This window comes from Galeopterus variegatus, unplaced genomic scaffold (genome assembly GCF_000696425.1).
Source record: "Galeopterus variegatus unplaced genomic scaffold, G_variegatus-3.0.2 Scaffold1739, whole genome shotgun sequence".
NCBI lineage: Eukaryota > Metazoa > Chordata > Mammalia > Dermoptera > Cynocephalidae > Galeopterus > Galeopterus variegatus.
The window spans coordinates 157,125-176,941 of NW_007727850.1; the positions used below are offsets into that span (position 1 = coordinate 157,125).

Genomic DNA, 19,817 nt, shown 5'->3' on the forward strand with positions numbered 1-19,817 from the left:
ATTTGCAAAAGAAACACATCAGAAATAGGTTATGAAATTACTTAGTGATAGAAACAATTGCTCAAGCTCAAATGTGCATTGATGATGTTCACTGAGGAAACATCTATTGAATTCAAAATGTGCTAGATGTACAAAGATATTAAGACAAGGTCTCCGGCCTTTATGGTTTGATGTTACATTGCCAGAAGAGTTTGGATGTCAAGTAGCACTAAGGTTTACAACATCTAAGAGATGGTGAAAATTAAAACAAAACACAGTAAAGCAAAGCTATTTTACCCATATTACTTTACTCTGAAAGTTTCTCCTCTATTTTGTTTTAATGTTTATTTAATGATTACTTTTAATTTTAACTATTTTAAAGAGAAAAAGATGTTACTAAAAAGAGGCTTGAAAATTCAAGTTTATGCTAGAGTCTTGAATTTCTGGGAAAGTCTTTCTTTAAACATTGAACCCAAGAATGAGGTATTTTATAATTAGGATAAGCATACTCCAATTGGCTTGGTCATTACTAGTTTATTCCTGTTGTCCTGGCAGGTATCCTGTCCAGTTAGAGTACCCCTTTCACCAAAATTGTCTTGATGTGGTATGATGCGTTTTATCATCACCCAACTTATAATCATCTTAAGGCTACATTTATACTTCAAAGTGTTTGGTTTCTGTTTGCTTAGAGGGAAATAAGCTTTCAGGTGTTAAATGTGCCCATTTAAAACTTCAGTACACTTCAAAATGGTTAAAATGATAAATTTGTATGTTATAAATTTTTTTTTTACTAAATAAAAAAAAATTCGAAAGCATTTGTTATAGGTATGTTTGCCTGGGTTATCTACTAGATTTGAAACAATTTGATCTCACTCTCTATTACACTTCTGCATGCTCACTCTGCTTCCCCCACAGTGGCCTCCTTATTCTTACTATAACATGCTGGACATGCCACAGCATAAGTCTTTGGCGATGCTGTTTTCTCTACGCTTTCCCTTGGAATATCAGCATGGCTATCAGCACTTTGTTTACTATAAATCTTTTCTCAGTGAGAGACACCTTTGCCACTTTATTTAAAACCCATCCCCACTTTCTGCCACCTACCACACACATGTACAGTCTTGATCTCCTTCCTCTGAACTATTTTTTCCCCATAGGACTTCTCGCCTTCCCCCATGCTACCCGTGTGTGTGTGTGTGTGTGTGTGTGTGTGTAGAGAGAGAGTACAAACTGGAACATTATGGGTTGGTTCTTTTTTACAGAGCTATCTATGAATCACATGCATTTTCAGGAGAATATTTCAACTTTGCGTCCTATACATACAAATACAGGGTTTGTTTCTGGTCAATACAAAACAACAAAAATACAAAAAATTCTGTACACATTAAGGTAATCTCCTACATGGAAAATATCTGAATCAGACTAGATTTTTGAGTGTTATACTGAGTTTCTCATTCAGTATTTATTCATGTAGATATAAGCTAGAAAAAAACTAAAGTTTTTATTGGGGTATCATGGGTAATGTCACTTTAGTGCAATGTTCTCATTAGTTGTCACCATTTTTGTAAGTTGTTTATTCTGCTGAATCTTAGATCTTTGTTATAGTGTTTTTCTTTTCACTTTTAGCAAAATTTTGTGGTGACCCTGGTATACCTGCCCAAGGAAAAAGAGAAGGCAAAAGCTTCATATACCAGTCAGAGGTTTCATTCAGCTGCAATTCTCCCTTCATATTAGTGGGATCAAGCACCAGAATATGTCAAGCAGATGGCACTTGGAGTGGTTCGTCACCTCACTGCATAGGTAATATTAATTAAAGGCTGATTATGCTCACTAATTTTGTAATTGATAGGTAGCAATGACATTTAATGGATTTCTTTATCCTATAAATGATAGTTGGCTAAATATGAAAAACAAATGTAAAATAAAAAAGCAATTAAAATGCACTGAAAGTGAATACTGATAGAACATATGACATTATTTTTAGCATTTTAGACTTCCACAAGAAACTTCCATAAGAAACACTTGACTTTGGATTATCAGTAAAATGAAAAAGAAAAAAAGCTTCAGATTAATGGCATTATTAAATAGTAACATTTATTTAGACCTTTAGGTTAATAAAGCACTTTCATATAAAACGAAACTTGCTCCAAAAATATCTAAAAGATATATTGATTTTGAAATGGGTGTAAGTATATTTTGTAATCCTAAAGTTAAATGTCACATTTGGTAAACCAACCAAAACCTGTCATACAAACCAACCAACTCAGAAACTATCAGCCCTATCATTATTATGCTTAAATCTCCTACAGGTGTCAGTGAAATCCAAGTTACTAAATCCTGTTTCTGAAAAAAAAACCAAAAAACTCTTACTTATTCAGAGGAATATTACCCTACCTGAAATTATAACTTAGTAAGGTCCTTGAGCAAATGTTTCATGCATGTGTAATTCTTTCATATCCTTTATTTTTTCTTAACATTGTATTCACAGAGTTAGTTGGATGTTAAGCACTTTTATATTAGAAGGGTTCAAAGTACAAGAATTGCATGATTCATATCAAATGCAGTCCACCTGAATTTCTTGCTTCAATATTAGCAGGCTTTTGTCCATAAGAGGTGCTATTACATTTACACTCTCTATTATTATCCAGGGCAGTTTCATTAAAACCCAGATCATTTAAAATTACTTTTTATGAGAGAAATATACCTATTGTAAATTTTAAAGGAAAATTATGTTTTTAATCCTCACTTTAGAACCCACCCGTACCTCGTGTGAAAACCCAGGTGTGCCACGGCATGGATCTCAGAATAATACGTTCGGATTTCAAGTGAGTGATTTAAATAGATATTTCCGTTTAGCATAAAACTAGATTAAGAGGCTTCTTTGGTTCACATGCATATAATCTTGTTGACAAAAACAACAAAAGTCACCCTCACATCTGTATTCATAAACACATTTTTTTAAAAAAGTGACAGCAAAAGAGTGGAAGTAAATCAAGAGAAGAAAACTATTCTACAAGAAAATAGCCTAACTGAGCATTAGAGTAAAATAAAAGAAAAACTGAAAATAGCATTGAGCACAGAAAAATCCTTAAGCAGTAGAGAGTAGGTAACAGACAGTAAATATCAGTAAGAGAGGAATAAATGGGTGAATGCTACAGGAACATGTGGAGAAAGTGCAGAAAAGTAAAGATGGTAGAGGTTAAAGGAGAGACTTCTGAGTAAAGCAGTTAGCCAATATATAGAAATGTGGCTATTCAACAAGGCAATAATTTGTATATGACTAAAATACTTTTTAAACACTGACATTGATGAGGTAAATTTCTGAAAAATAATTTGACTATAACCCATTATACAACACATAGTTGGATTGTTATATTTGAATTCTTTAGCCCACACAGTCACATGTGGCTAACTTTCTTGTTCTCTCTCCAATGTAGATGTGATGTAGAGATTCAGCAGGTTTTCTGTTCCAGAGGTATGAGGAGAGCCAAAGTGCATACTGATTCTAAAAGGAAATAGCCAATTTACACATTACCCAATTGCTTTGTGTTGCAGGTTTTCTAAATTGTGCTTTTATGTGTGAAATTCAGTGTCATCCTGAAAACCATTCATTATTAAAGGAAGGGCTCATCTAAGTGCCATATTTTTGTTGCTAAAAATAGATCCATTTATCTAAAATTCGGGCACTGCATGAACATTGATTTGATAGTATTTTCAGTCCTTCCGGTTTGCCTCAGTCATGTCCAGATAACACAAAAGTGTAAAAACGTGTCTCAGTCTGTATTATTATATCAGTGTTTTTAGAGTTTAGATTTATATTTCTATAAAAGTTATAGATTATATCTTGATTGATCTAAATCCTGAAAAATGGGCAGCTAGCAACACAGCATTAGTCCTCATCATATAGATGAAGAAACTGAGAGAGAGAATGTGATGAATTGATCACAGAGCAAGTTGGTAATAATATCCTCACAGAAAGAATATTTTTAAATCTATTTTAACATTTATTTGTATGTATTTGTGGAGTGTGGTGTGTTGTTTCAATACATGCATATACTGTACATTGATTCACTTAGGGTGGATAGCATACCTTTGTACCCATTAATTCACCACTTCCCCTTCCCTGCATCCTCCCTCCCCTCCCAGCCTCTGGTGACCATTATTCTACCCTCTTCTATGAGAACCACTTTATTTTTATTTTTAGCTTCCACATATGAGTGAGATCATGTTGTATTTGTCTTTCTGTGCCTGACTTACTGTACTTAACATGATGATCTTCAGTTCCATCCATTTTGCTTCAAATGAAAGTATTTCATTTCTTTCTATTGCTGAATAGTACTCCATTGTGTATTTATGCTACCTTTTCTTTTTCCAAATCTATTTATCCATTGATGGACATTTAGGTTGATTCCATCTCCTGAGTATTGTAAATAGTATTGCAATGAACTTGGGAGTGCAGATGTATCTTCAGTATATTGATTTCATTTCCTTTGGGTAGTGGGATTGCTGGGTTTGGGATTGCTGAGATTTCCATACTCAGTAGTGGGATTGCTGGGTCATGGGGTAGTTCAATTTCTAATTCTCTGAGGAATCTCCATACCATTTTCCATAATGACTATACTAATTTACACTCCCACCAACAATGTAAAACAGTTCTCTTTTTCTCCACAACATTGCCAGCATTTGATGTTTTCTGTCTTGTTGAAAATAGCCATTCTAACTGGAGTGAGAGGATATCTCATTGTGGTTTTCTCTGTCGATCAGTGATGTTGAACATTTTTTCATGTGCCTGTTGGCCAATTGTATGTCTTCTTTTGAGAAATGTCTGTCCAGGTCCTTTGCCCATTTTTAAAATTGGGTTATTTGGTTTTTTGGTGTTGAGTTGTTGGAGTTCTTTACATAGTCTGGATATTAGCCCCTTGTCTTGTGTGTAGTTTGCAAAGACTTTCTCTCGTTCTGTACGTTGTCTCCTCATTTTATTTATTGTGTCCTTTGCTATGCAGAAACTTTTTAGTTTGATGTAGAGCTGTTTGTCTACTTTTGCTTTAGTTGCCTGTGCCTTTGAAGTGTTGTTCAAAAAAGCTCACGCACATTTTGTGTAATATTTCCTCTATGTTTTCTTCTAGTAGTTTCATAGTTTGGGATCTTAAATTTGGGTCTTTAATGTATTTTGAATTGATTTTGGGGTATGGTGAAAAATAGAGGTCTGATTTCAATCTTCTGCTTATGGATATCCAGTTTTCCCAGCACCACTTATTGAAGAAACTATCCTTTCCCAAATAAAAACTCTTAGCACCTTTATGGAAAATCAGTTGGCTTTAGTACATGGCTTTATTTCTGTGTTCTCTATTCTGTTCCATTGGTCTGTGTGTTTGTTTCTGTGCCAGTGGTTACTATAGCTTTGTAATATATTTTGAAGTCAAGTGTGTTATGCTTCCAGCTTTAGGCTTTTTGCTAAAGATTCCTTCTGCTATTTGGGATATTTTATGGATCCGTATGTACTTTAAGACTTTTTTTTTCTATTTCTGTAAAGAATGTCATTGGTATTTTGATAGGGATTGCATAGTATCTGTAGATTACTTTTGGTAGTATTATCATTTTCACAATATTAATACTTTCAACTGACAAACATGGAATGTCTTTCCATCTCTTTATATACTCTTCAATTTCTTTCATCGGTGTTTTATAGTTTTCTTTGTAAAGATCTTTCACTTCCTTGGTTAATTTAATTCCTAGTTTTTTCTTTTTTCGGTAGCTATTGTAAATCAGATTGCTTTCTTGATTTATATTTCATCTTGCTTATTATTGGTGTGTAGACATGCTACTGACTTTTGTATGTTGATTTTGTACTCTGCAACCTTACTGAATTCATTTATCAGTTCTAAAAATATTTTGGTGGAGCTTTTAGGTTTTCCTACATATAATATCATGTCATCTACAAACAGGGATAATTTGAATTCCTCTTTTCCAATTCAGATGTCCTTTATTGCTTTCTCTTGTCTAGTTGCTCTGGCTAAGACATCCAGTACTATATTGCATGAGAGTTGAGAGAGTGGGCATCTTTGTCTTGTTCCTGTTCTTAGAGGAAGAGCTTTCAGCTTTTCCCCATTCGGTATGACATTAGCTGTCAGTTAGTCATATATGGCCTTTATTTTGTTGAGGTATGTTCCTTCTATACCTAATTTGCTGATGGCTTTTATCATAAAGATAAATTATCAAATGTTTTTCTGGGTCAATTGAGATGATTATACGTTTTTGTCCTTCATTTCTTTGATGTGATATATCACATATATTGATATGCATATGTTGAACTGACCTTGCATCACTGGGATAAATCTCACTTGATTGTGGTGAAACATCTTTTAATATGCTGCTGTATTCAGTTTGCTAACATTTTGTTTAGGATTTTTTCATTAATGTTCATCAGGAATATTGGCATATAGTTTTCTTTTTTTGTTGTGCCCTTGTTTGTTTTTGGTATCAGGTTAATGCTGGCCTTGTAGAGTGAGTTTGGAAGAGCTCCCTCCTCTTCAACTTTTTGGAAGAGTTTGTGAAGAATTGATATTAAATATTTTTTAAATGTTTAGTAGAGCTTTGTAGCTCAGTCATCCAGTCCTGAGCTTTACGTTAATGGGAAACTTTTTGTTATTGATTTAATCTCATTACTCATAGTCAGTCTGTTTGGATTTTCTTTCTTTTTTTTTTTTTTTTTTTTTTTTTTTTTTGTGATCGGTAAGGGGATCGGAACCATTGGCTTGGTGTCGCCCACACTGCGCTCAGCCAGTGAGCACACCAGTCATCCCTACAGAGGATCCAAATCCGCGGCCACGTCACACCAAGTGCCGCTGTGCTCCCAGCGCCACACTCTCCCAAGTGAGCCATGGGGTCAGCCCCTGTTTGGATTTTCTATTTCTCTTTGATCCAATCTTGATAGATTATATGTGTCCAGGTATTTATTCATTCCTCTAGGTTTCCCAATTTGGTGACAAATATTTGTTCAAAATAATTCCTTTGTATTTCTGTAGTATCAGTTGTGATGTCTCCTTTTTCATCTCTAATTTTATTTATGTCTTCTTTTTCTTGTTAGTGTAGCTAATGAATTGTCAATTTTGTTTATCTTCTCAAAACACCAACATTCTGCTTTGTCTCTCTTTTGTATTGTTTTTTGGTCTCAATTGAATTTGTTTCTGTTCTGATCTTTATTATTTTTTCTTTCTGCTAATCTTGGGTTTGGTTTATTCCCATTTTTCTAGTTTCTTAAGATGTGTTGTCAGGCTATTTCTTTAAAATATTTCTATTTCTCATTTAGGCATTAATTGCTTTGAGCTTCCCTCTTAGTACTGCTTTGCATGTATTCCATAAGTTTTGGTATGTTGTGTTTCTGTTTTAATTTGTTTGAAGAAATTTTTGTTTTCCTTCTTAATTTCTTCTTTGACCCACTGGTCATTCAGGAGAATATTTGGTTAGTCTCCAAGTATTTGTACAGTTTCAAGAATTTCTCTTGATACTATTGATTTCTAGTTTTAGTCCACTGTCAGGAAAAACACTTGATATGATTTCAATTTTTTTTTAATTTGTTGAGACTTGATTTGTGTCCTAACATGTGGTCAATCCTGGAGAATGCTCCTTGTGCTGATTAGAAGAATGTGTATTCTGTAATTAATGAATGAAATGTCCTATAAATACTTGTAAGGTCCATTTGGTCTATAGAGAGGTATAAATCAAATGTTTTCATGTTGATTTTCTTCTAGATGATCTGTTCAATGCTTACAGTGAGGTGTTGAAGTCTCCAATTATTACTGTTTGAGGTCAATATCACCCTTTAGATATAATGGAATTTGCTCTATATATCTGGATGTGCCAGTGTTAAGTGCATATATGTTTACAATTGTTCACAATCCTCTCACTGAGTTGACCCCTTTAACATTATATAATGGCCTTCTTTGTTTCTTTTTACAATGTTTGATTTAAAATCTATTTTATCTATGTATAGCAACTCCTGTTCACTTCTGGGTTCTGTTTATATAGAATGTTTTTCCATTCCTTCACAGAGGACAGGGCACAGTGTCAGCTCCTTTGGGGGAGCACAACTATGTGGACTCCAGGCAGCTACCTCAGTTAGGCTTAGTCCCTGCGTAGACTGTCAGGGTCCACCAAGGTGAAAATGGTAGGTGTCCAAGTTGTTGATGAGGTCTGCTGGAGTCCTTTCACTTACTTTTTTCCCTGCAGGGAGAAAGTCTTCCTAGTTCCCTGCAGGGAGAAAGTCTTCCTAGTTCCCTGCTGCTCCTGACTGGGGGATGGGGTGGTGGAGGCTGGGTGGTTTCTTCTGTTCCCTATGTGCTGTCCTGAGTCTCTGTGCTCATTATCATTTCTGTTCCTCCTTTGATGTGCTCCAGTGCTCTCCTTTAGTTGTTTTAATCTAAGTGTCACTGTTTATTCATCGTTTAGTCTGTTTTTGTGGGAAAGACAAGTGGTAATGTCTTCTACTTGGCCATCTTGCTCTTCCCCTCCCCATATAGAATCTTGATGTTAGTGTCTATGCACTAAATCAGCTGATTTTCTAAAGAATAGCAGTATTTTCAAGTAAATATTCTTTAAAATAATGGAAATGAAAATAATCAAGAGAGAGTTCAGAAGCATCATCCAACAAAATAAACAGAATTATTAACTATACTTTTTAAGATATCTATTATAATAATTGAAAAATGTTATCACAAATTTAGCCTAACCTTGAATTCATATTATTGGGGTTAATAGTCCTGTATTAGATAATTATAATCTATATAGATAAATATGAATAGATTAAAGTTAATTATGGTTAAGTCTAATTATATGTAATTATATTAACCTCTATTAAAATTAAAAAATATACTGAGTTTGTTAAATTAGGGACATCAACTTTCTTACATGCATATTGTAAGTATGCATGTATGTCCATACACATTAAATATGTTAACTAAATGTGTATAGAGCCAACACAATTAAATAAGTTATGTAATTCTAACTAATACCAATTTATTGGTGAATTCCAAATGAAAATGGTCTTACACACAAAGGGCATCTTAATTAGTTCAGAAAAACTCTTGCATGCAAATAACAGAAACTATTTTGAGCTAGCTTAAGCCTAAAGGCATTAGAAACAATGTGAAGTTATGTCCAAGACAGCAAGAAAAAGAATCCAGGTCAGATGCATCAGGCCCAAAATATAGGCACTGGACAGCAGTATTCAGTCTTTTCCACTACTCTTTGTTTATCTACCTTATTTTTTCTCTCTGCAGATTGTCCATATGGCCAAGAATGCATCATTTCTATTTACATCTCAGCCACATAGAGAAAGTGATTATCTCAATCTTAGTTCCAAATTTCCAGAGAGAGAATCAGAACGTCCTAATGGTCATTTTCACCCTGCTTTGATCAGGTGGCCAGTATGAATTATGAAGTAAAATCACAGCTGTAGGAACCCCACTTCTGGGAGGGGCATAAAATTTATGAATTTCAAAAACACTCACATTATTTTCTTAATTTTCTCTTTGTGTCCAATTGTTCACTCTCTTTTTCTGTATAGATTTGTGTAATAGATTTTTGAACATAGATGTAATTATTAACATATTAAAATATATCATCTGTAGCTAGAGATAATAAAAACTCTAACACTGAAAAAAGTTCTTTCCATACTTTCTCTTTTTATTCAAAATATTGCAAATTGAAATACTTTTGTCTAAAAATAGATGGGTAGTGAAGGGAGTAGCTGTCAAAATGATTGATAAAACATCTGTATTAATTATGAAGTAAATGTCAAGCACATATATTTCGTTAACTGCTGTATTACTCTTTAAATTGAGCTCCGGGAAGTGGAAGATACATTACAAGCATTTGCATTTAGGGCTTTTTACATAAAGTTATTATATATCAGAAATTCTTTTTTTTTTTTTTTTTTCTGGAGGCTGGAAGTCTGAGACCAGAGTGCCAGCATGGTTGGGTTCTGGTGCGGGCTCTCTTCCTGGCTTGCAGATGGCTGCCTTCTTGCTGTGTCTTCACATGGCCTTTCCTTGATTTGTGTGTGTGTGTGAAGAAAGGGAGAAATTTCTCTCTCTTCCTCTTCTAAGGCCACCAATACTGATCCTAGGACTCCACCGTTATGACCTCATTCAACCTTAATTACCTCCTTAAAGCCTTGTCTCCAAATTCAGTCTTGTTGGGGGTAAGAGCTTCAACACATGAATGATGTGTGTAGAGGAGAAACACAGTCCAGTCCATAGCATCTCTTAGTCAGGGCTAGAGGCAGATGAGGTTCATAAGGTACAGCTCCTACTGCCCCCACACCCAATATATAATGGTGATAGAGTGACAAAATATGCACAATAGACACTTCAATTTAGAAGGGGAAGGAATAGGAGGGACTTATTTGTCCCCAGTTCAGAGCAACACTAAAATCCAGCCAGGCAATATTGCCAATATTGCCTGGAAGCAGAGGGAATTGGCAATAGATCAGAAATATTTTTAATCTAATTTTTAGATATTTAGCTCCATTATCTTTAACCCTAAGATATGTAATCTTACCATAATATCATGGTGATTATGTATGATTTCCAGTTTGCAATTGAAGTTAGTACTGAATGTAAGTGCATTGAATGAGGCAAACATATTATGTACTGTTTTATTACCTTAAATGACAAATATGATGACATGAATTATAAAAGAAACAAAAACATAAGTACCCAATCTTTTTCAATTAAAATATTATTATTGTTTTTGAAGGCAAACTGATAAAAATTTAATTTTTCTTAAACCGGGAAGCTCAGGGCCAAAGTTGATGCTCAGTCAGTAACAACCCCTTGCATCTTATCTTAAGCATATGTGTTATCCCTTCATTTTTGTCACCTTGTCTTTCTAATTCATTTTATTTTATATTTTTATTTTTTATTGGTTATGAATTTTCATGAGATACAAAGCTGATTGTCACCCCTAGTGCCCAAGATGTGAAGGAAAGATACATAATGGCAGCATGCCCATTACCGCAAATTACATTGGTACATGTCCCCCACCCAATTATCCCCAACCTCCCTCCCCTCCCCTTTTCCCCCCAACTCCATTTTGTATTCCAGGTATGTTCTCTCCCTCTGCAAGTCCAACACACCACTGTGGTATTTTTTTCCTTCCTTCTTTCTCTTTTAGCTCCCACTTATGAGTGAGGACATGTGTTGTTTATCCCTCTGTGCTTTGCTTATTTCACTCAAAATAAGATTCTCCAGGTTCAAACATGTTATAAATAGGAGACTTTCATTTGTTTTTATGGCAGAGTAGTATTCCATAGTGAATATATACCACAATTTCCTTATCCAATCATCCATCACTGGACATTTAGGTCGGTTCCATGTCTTGGCTATTGTAAACACAGCTGGGACGAACATGGGAGTGCAGGTATCCCTTTGACATGATGAATTCCATTCCTTTGGGTACATACCCAGAAGTGGGATTACTGGATCTTATGGAAGATCTATCTGTAGTTGTTTGAGAAACCTCCATACTGTTTTCCATAGTGGTTGTATTTATTTACAGTCCCACTAATAGTGCAGGAGCATCTCCTTCTCTCCGCACCCTTGCCAGCATTTGTTATTCACCGTCTTTTTGATTATAATCAGTCTAACTGGGGTGAGGTGGTATCTCAATGTAGTTTTAATTTGCATTTCCTTGATGACTAGTGAGGTTGAGCATTTTTTCATGTACCTGTTGCCCATTTGTATGTCTTCCTTTGAAAAATGTCTATTCAGCTCCTTTGCCCATTTTTAATTGGGTTAATTGTTTTTTTACTGTGCTATTGTTTGAGTTCCTTATATATTATGGCTATTAATGCTTTGTTGGATGCATAGTTAGCAAAAATTTTCTCCCAGTCTGTAGGTTGTCATTTCACTCTGTTGATTGTTTTCTTTGTTGTGCAGAAGCTTTTTAGTTTGATATAGTCCCATTTATTTATTTTTTTCATTTGTTGCTTCTGCTTTTGGGCTCATGTTCATAAAATCTGTGCCCACAACTAGTTCCTGAAGTATTTCACAGACATTTTCCCTTAGTAATTTTACAGTTTCAGGTCTTATACTTAAGTCTTTAATCTATTTTGAGTTGATTTTAGTATATGGTGAGAGGTGCATATCTAGTTTCATTCTTCTGCATATGGATATCCTATTTTCCCAGCACACTTGTTGAAGAGGCAGTTTTTCCCTGATGCAGATTTTTGTTGCCTTTGTCCAATATCAGATGACGATATGCCTGAGGGGTGATTTCTGGGTTTTCAATTCTGCTCCATTGGTCTGAGTGTCTATTTTTATGCCAGTACCATGCTGTTTTTGTTACAGTAGCTTTGTAGTAGAATTTGAAGTCAGGTAGTGTTATGCCTCTAGCTTTATTTATTTATTTATTTTTGCTCAGGATTGCTTTGGCTGTTCAGGGTCTTTTGTTGTTACATATGAAAGTTAAGATTGTTTTTTCCATTTCTGTGAAGAATGTCATTGGTATTTTAATGCAGATTGCATTGATTCTGTAGACATTTTCAAGACATTAATTCTTCCATTCCAAGAGCATGGAATATCTTCCCATCTTTTTGTGTCTTCTTTAATTTCTCTCAGTAGTGGTTTGTAGTTCTCATTGTACAGATCTTTCACCTCCTTCGTTAAATTGATCTCCAGGTATTTTATTTTTCTCACTACAGTTGTAAATGGACTTTCTTTTTTTCTCTTTCTGTTAGTTCGTTATTTGAGTATATAAATGAAACTGATTTGGGGTGATTTATTTTGCGTCCTGCAATGTTACTGAAGTTATTATCCAGCTCTATTAGTTTTTGGACAGAGTCTTTAGGTTTTTCTGTATATAGTATCATGCCATCTGCAAATAAAGACAGTTTGACTTCATCTTTTCCAATCTGGATTCCCTTTATTTCTTTCTCTTGCTTGATTGCTCTGGCTAGTACCTCCACTACTATGTTAAATAGAAGTGGTGAGAATGGGCATCCTTGTCTTGTTCCTGTTCTTAAGGGAATGGCCCTCAGTTTCTCCTCATTCTGAATGATACTAGTGGTGGACTTGTCATAGATGGCTTTTATTGTTTTGAGATACTTTCCTTCTATACCTAATTTGTTGAGAGTCTTTATCATGAAGGGATGTTGAATTTTCTCAAATGCTTTTTCAGCATCTTGAGATAATCAAATGGTCTTTGTCCTTGAGCTTGTTGCTGTGATGTATCACATTTATTGAATTTCATATATTGAACCATCCTGCGTCCCTGGGATGAATCGTACTTGATCATAGTGTATGTTTTTTTAATGTGTTGCTGTATTCTGTTTATTACTATGTTGTTTAGGAGTTTTGCATCTTTGTTCATCTAGGATATTGGCCTGTAATTTTCTTATTTTGTTGTGGTCTTTATCTGGTTTTGGTATCAGAGTTATGTTGGCCTCATAGAATGAGTTTGGGAGGTAGCTTCTGTTTCAATTGTTTGGAATAGTTTGAGGAGAATTGGTGTTAACTCCACCTTAAAAGTTTAATAGAATTCAGCTGTAAAGCCATCCAGACTGGGCTTTGCTTTGTTGGAAGATTGCTGATTACCTTATCAATCTTGTTTGTTATTGGTATGTTCAGGCTTTATATCTCTTCTTTGTTTAGTCTGGTTCGTTTGTCTAGAAACTTCTTCATATCTTCCCAGTTTTCATATATGTTGTCATAAAATATGACAGCTATTTATAATAGTCCCTAATGGTTCTTTGTATTTCTGTGTTATTGGTTATAATGTCTCCCTTTTCATTCCTGATTTTTATTATTTGGAACTTCTCTCTTCTTTTTTTTGTTAGCCTAACTAATGGATTGTATATTTTATTTATCTACTTGAAAAACTAACTTTTTGTTTCATTTATCTTTTCCATTGTTTTTTGGGTCTCTGTTTCATTTAGTTCTGCTCTGATCTTAATTACTTTTTCCATCTACTACCTTTAGGTTTGGATTGTTGTTGTTTTTCACGTTCTTTGAGGTGTAATATTAAGTTGTTCATTTGAAGTCTTTCCATTCTTTCGATGCAAGCATTTATTGCAATAAATTTGCCCCTTGGTATGGCTTTTGCAGTATCCCACAGGTTTTGGTATGATGTACCTTTATTTTCATTTGTTTCAAGAATTTTTCGATTTCCTGTTTCATTTCTTCTTGGACCCGTAGGTCATTCAAGAGCCTATTGTTTAATTTCTGTTTATTGTAGTTTCCAGAATTTTGCTTATTATCAATATCCAGTTTTAGTCCATTGTGGTCTAAAAAGATACTTGAAATTATTTTATTTTTTTTTAATTTGCTGAAACTAGATTTGTGACCTAATATGGGGTCTATCCTGGAGATTGTTCCATGAGCTGATGAGAAGAAAGTATATTCTTTAGTTGTTGGGTGAAATGTTCTGTATATATCTGCCAAGTCCAGTTGGTCTAAGGTGTAAATTAAATCCTTTGTCTCTTTGTTGAATTATTGCCTGGAAGATCTGTCCCATACTGAGAAAGGGGTGTTCAGATCACCCACTACTAATGTATTAGGGCCTATTTTTTTCCTTTGGTCAAAGAGTGTTTGGTTTATATATCTGGGTGCTTCAGTATTGGGTACATATATATTTATGATTATTATGTCCTCTAGATGGATAGATATTTTGATTATTATGTAGTGGCCTTCTTTGTCTCTTTTTAGGTTTTTTAGTTTAAATTCTGTTTTGTCTGATATAAGAATAGATACCCTTGCTCATTTTTGTTTTTCTTTTGCATGTATATCTTTTTCCATCCCTTCACTTTTAGTCTGTGTGTGTCTCTACAGATGAGGTGGATTTCTTGAAAACAGCATATTCTTGGTCTAGCTTTTTAATCCAATCAGACAGTCTGTGTTTTTTGAATGGGGAATTTAATCTGTTCACATTTAGGGTAGTTATTGACAAGTATTGTTTAATTCCTGTCATTTAATTGCTTTTTGTTTTGATGTTTTAAATCTTTTGGTTTAGATATTTAAATCTTTTGATCAGTACTTCCCTTTTTATTTCTCTTCTTCAATGTTAGTTGGAAATTTAAGGTGGTATGATTTAGCTTCTTTCTCTTTCTCTCTGGCATTTTTGTTTTAACAGTGGGTTTTACTCTTTCTTGTGTATTTGTAATAGTAGTCATCATTATTCAGATTCCAGATGACAGACTCACCTGAGAATTTCTTGCAGGGCTGGTCACATTGTGGTGAACTTCCACAACTTTTGTTAGTCTGGGAAATACACTATTTCTCTCTTTTTTTTGAAGGAGAACCTTGTTGGTTAAAGAATTCTTGGCTGGCAATTTATTTTTTTATTTTTTTTTTTAGTATTTTGTATATATCATTCCACTTTCTTTTGTCCTATAGGGTTTCGGTTGAAAAGACTGCTATTAGTCTGGTGGGGGCTCCCCAGTAGGTGACTTGATGCTTTTCTCTTGCTGCTTTTAGAATTCTTTCTTTGTCTTTGAGCTTTGCAAATTTAACTATAATGTTTCTTGGGGAGGATCTTTTGATGCTGGTGCTTCCCTCTGGGTCCAAGTGGGGAGGGGTCGCCTGCATCATGCAGGTCTCCTCAGCTCACCTAGGCAGGATATGCTGCAAGAGCTGGTGCTTCCCTCCAGACTAATTCAATTTTAATCATCTTAATTTATGTATGTCTTTTATTACAAGTTACCTGAATTTTGGGGGGAGGGGAGTGTAAAATGTTTAATATAAACACATAATGAAAAACGAATAGAAAATAGTTTTTAAAAAATATATTACAGAGGAAGCATATACGTTTTTGAAGACTTAATTATGTATATATTTTGAAAGTTGTTAAGAACCATGATGGATAATCCCGTTAAACAAATATGTGATGTTAAAAATCAGATACAAATAAATGTAGTGCTGAAAATTCTAGCAGTCCAAGAGTCATTTGCTATGAAATTTCATGGAAAGAAAGATCTTATTTGGAATGTTCTAAATTTATGCAAATTTCTATTCACTCCATGATTTGCTATCTAAATTTTATGGTTTAGGAACTAATATGTAGTATTTAAAAGAGGAAAACAAGGAGTTAACAAGATAAGTGATATTTACTAATTAAACATTTCTTAAAATTGTATAATGCTAACACAGCATGCTAATTTGGATAAATTTAAAGTGATTTTTATTTAAACATTGGCTGCAATTAAAAAGCTTGATATGGATTATTTTTAATTCCTGATATAAAAAAAAAGCTTTCAATATTATTTTTCACAAATGTGCATAATTGATTATACAAACTTCTTATTAGTAAATATTGGTGGGAAAATCATGCATTTTTTTTTTCCAGGAGATTTTTGAATTGGCTAGTGAAATTTTTTATGATGTTGCTTATTTATTTATTTTTTTTACAAATAATCGAATTATATTATGCATGTTAGGAGTTATTCAGAGTCCGAAGTACTTCTGATAGCAAATCAGGAAAAGATGGAGAGCTATGTAAGTTATATTAAGTGGATTCATCACTAAAAATTATCTATTAATACACTGATATTTGGAGAAAATTTGGGAGATCTGTTTGACTACAAAAATTCTGAATCAATAATTTAATTAACTACTAAATTCTTATAATTCTAGATATATTAGATATTTGGTATAAATGTTTGTGAATTTGACAAAAATCTTACTATTAAATTTGTTAGCAATATATCGAAACTCTTCAGATACATTTTAATTCTATAGTATCTGGTTGTATCAAAAGCCATAGTTATGGTGACTTCAGAAAAGTTTACAGGATTGAGGGGAAATGTCTTAAAAGTAAAAAAAGTCTATATAATCAACATGTTTCTCAGATCTGAGTAATATGAAGATTTGAGGAAGTAACCCAAATGTAACCTTCAAAGAATGAACAGAATGTTTTAACTTTGTTATCTAAAATACAGGTGATATTACTGCACTTTAAGAAACTGATGGACATGTTAAATCTGCTTAAATTAAGTAATTATATAACTTTATATTAAATTTTTAGTCCCCATTATTTCAGTTGATCCAGTGTTTTTAAGTAAGTTTTCCAAACTCTGAGTGCACAAGAGTGAGTGCACAGTCCCTGGTGGAGAGAGGCTAACATTTTGGTGTGTGGGTCAGCTGGAATAGAAGATTTCATAGGCTCGGTGATAACGTTGATAACATGCTAAGGAAGTACACAAAAGAGACTGTTTTCCTGACCTATTGCTACAGGGAAGGCTGTCTAGAGATAAGGAATGCGCTAAATCTTGTAGTGTAAGCTCTGGGATATAAAGTTGGTACCGGCGTTCCATGCAGGAGGAGCAGCATGAAAATATGCATGCATTTAAGGTATACAGAAATTCAATATTATTGGGGCATAATTTGTGTAAAAGTAAGTGATTAATGATGATGGTAGAGAAATGGTCAGTGGTCAGGTTATGAAGGTCTTTATCTGCCAAGTTAACACAATGGGTGATGAACCAATAAAAATATTAGGAAGAAGAGTGATAAGGTCAAACTTTCATGTTGCATAGATCTCTCTGACTTCAGTAAAGAAAATAAATTTAATGGGATCAAGACTGGACAAATGGAGACAAGTCAGATTACAGTAATTGTCTATGGCAGTAGTTCTCAAAGTGTGGCCCCTAACCAGCAGCCGCAGTTATCACCTAGGAGCTGGTTGGCATCTTCTGGAGCACAATTTGAGGAACTCCTTTTATACTGAATACAATGTGAATAGTGCCTCCTGGAGTCAAGCAGTGCAGTAGCCCTGGACAAAATGGGTCATCTCCCTTGATCTCCTAGATCCCTTGATCTCCTAGATCATGTAGAGGCTAAAGGTGAGGGTGTCACGGAAAACACAGCATGAGATAACTGAAAGGATAAAGGTGTTTGTCAAAGAATGAATTTTGGAATTGAATGTTTCTCACGTAGTATATTCCGGGTAATAATGACAATATGAGAAATGGTGACATTTAGCTAGTCTTAAGGTCCAATGGAAACTTGTTATCAAATTATGTCACATTAAGCTTATGTTGCTTTAGCGTGTACAAAGTAGGAATTAAGGGGAGGGCAGAAAACAGGGTTTGAGTGATGAATCCTAAGTCAGCAATTGAACATTCTCAGACTCCAGCAGCCAGGGAAGTCTGAATTGGTGGACCCTAAGATCTTCTCTTACACTTCTAATTATTTAATAAATCTTGTTGATTTTTTCTTGTAACATATTTTGAGTAAATGACTTCCTTCCCAGGTGTACTGCCACAGCTTTTATCCACTCAAATCTAAAATGGTAATGCCAGCCCTGTAATTAAAATTACCACTTTTAATTCTTTCAAATACCATAGCCTGGTATTTGAGACCCTTCAAAAACTGATTCTTAGTTATGTCTCCAACTTAGTCATTATAGGTAGAATTTATTTAAAACTTATGTGCTATCCCAGGGTGGAGTGAATTATATACCCTATTTCATTTATTCCTTAAAACAAACGTCAAGACAAATAATATTATCATCCTTATTTATAGATGAGAGAAATTAAGTCCTCAAGAGGAGATATAACTTATTCAACTAATGTCAGATCCAAAATTGAAACGAAGTAAACATTAGTCTCGGATTGTTTTTTTTTTTATTTACTATATCCCATTGTTTCTCACTTTATGTTCCACTTCTATTCCCTGCTCAGTTTGTGAACTATTCGTGCCAACAAATCAAATGTACTCCCTTTTTTTACCTGAAACATGTGATGTATACTTTCTACTTTTATAACAGTCATTCTCAAACTTCAGGGTTCGTTAAAGTCCCTGAAGTTCTTGTTAAAACAGACTGCTGGTCCCACCTTAAGATTTTCTGAAACAACAGGTATGGGGTAAGGCTCCAAACTTTGTATATCTAATAAGTTCCTAGGTGATTTTCATGTTACTGGTCTGGAGACCAAACTTTGAAAACCATTGCCCTGTATATACATCTAAATTCTACATCTTTAACAACTTAATGAAAACGGCATGTTTTCCATTGTATATTTCTGTTACCGCCACAACCTTTAGTAACCACCTTTGCTTCTAATCTCATGTTGCATTTACCATCTTCAATATTCATTTGTCTCATGTTGTTAGTTATCTTTATTTCCATATCTATCTTTCCAATCTTCTCATTTATCTTTATCTAATTATCTATCTTTCTATCTTGTATTCTTATGTAGCTCGTTGGTCTTTTGGTACCTTATATATTTTCTTCAAATTTCCATGGCAAAAAGTTTGGCACCTATGTATACATTGGGTACTCAAATATTTGATGATGATTTGTAGACAAAGAGATGGAGGATTTTTTCCCTTAGTGAGTCTTGAAGTTTTTCCCAATTGTATTTTAAATCAAATTTCAATTACCTTTCCTTCCAACTCTACCATGTAGAATTTCATTTGAAAGCATTTTCTCACCCAAGGTTTTTTTCTGTTTGTTGCTATATTTGAAGTGCATTAGAACATATGTTTTTTTTTTTTCTCTCTCTCTCTCTCTTTAATTTGCTGTAGGTAGGAAGTGTTGTACAGTTCCATTGCAAAAAAGGACACCTACTCCAAGGGTCTACAACACGCACTTGCCTCCCTGACCTCACATGGAGTGGAATTCAGCCTGAATGCATGCGTAAGTGTTGGGAAAATAGAACAATTTAATCAGGCCCTCTCACCTCAGGCCTGGATGGGGGTGGTTCAGTAAACAAATTGTGTGTGTGTGGGTGGAGTTAGTGCACATGTGCTGTACTGTGGCTTTGGCTGGTGGCTGCCTCTGGTGGATGCCGCTCCGTGCAGCCATGCTTTTCCAACCTACCACTTCCAAGGAGCTGTTTGCTG

General features: G+C 34.4%; 1 protein-coding gene across 1 annotated transcript in view; it reads left to right on the plus strand.

The window, feature by feature from the left end:
• Positions 1 to 19,817, plus strand: part of CSMD3 (CUB and Sushi multiple domains 3) — a 181,752-nt gene that overhangs the window by 135,751 nt on the left and 26,184 nt on the right. The window contains exons 31-33 of the mRNA XM_008578674.1: positions 1,606 to 1,779; positions 2,731 to 2,804; positions 19,500 to 19,611. Of these exons, the coding sequence (XP_008576896.1) occupies positions 1,606 to 1,779; positions 2,731 to 2,804; positions 19,500 to 19,611 (360 nt within the window). The remainder of the gene's footprint in view (positions 1 to 1,605; positions 1,780 to 2,730; positions 2,805 to 19,499; positions 19,612 to 19,817) is intronic.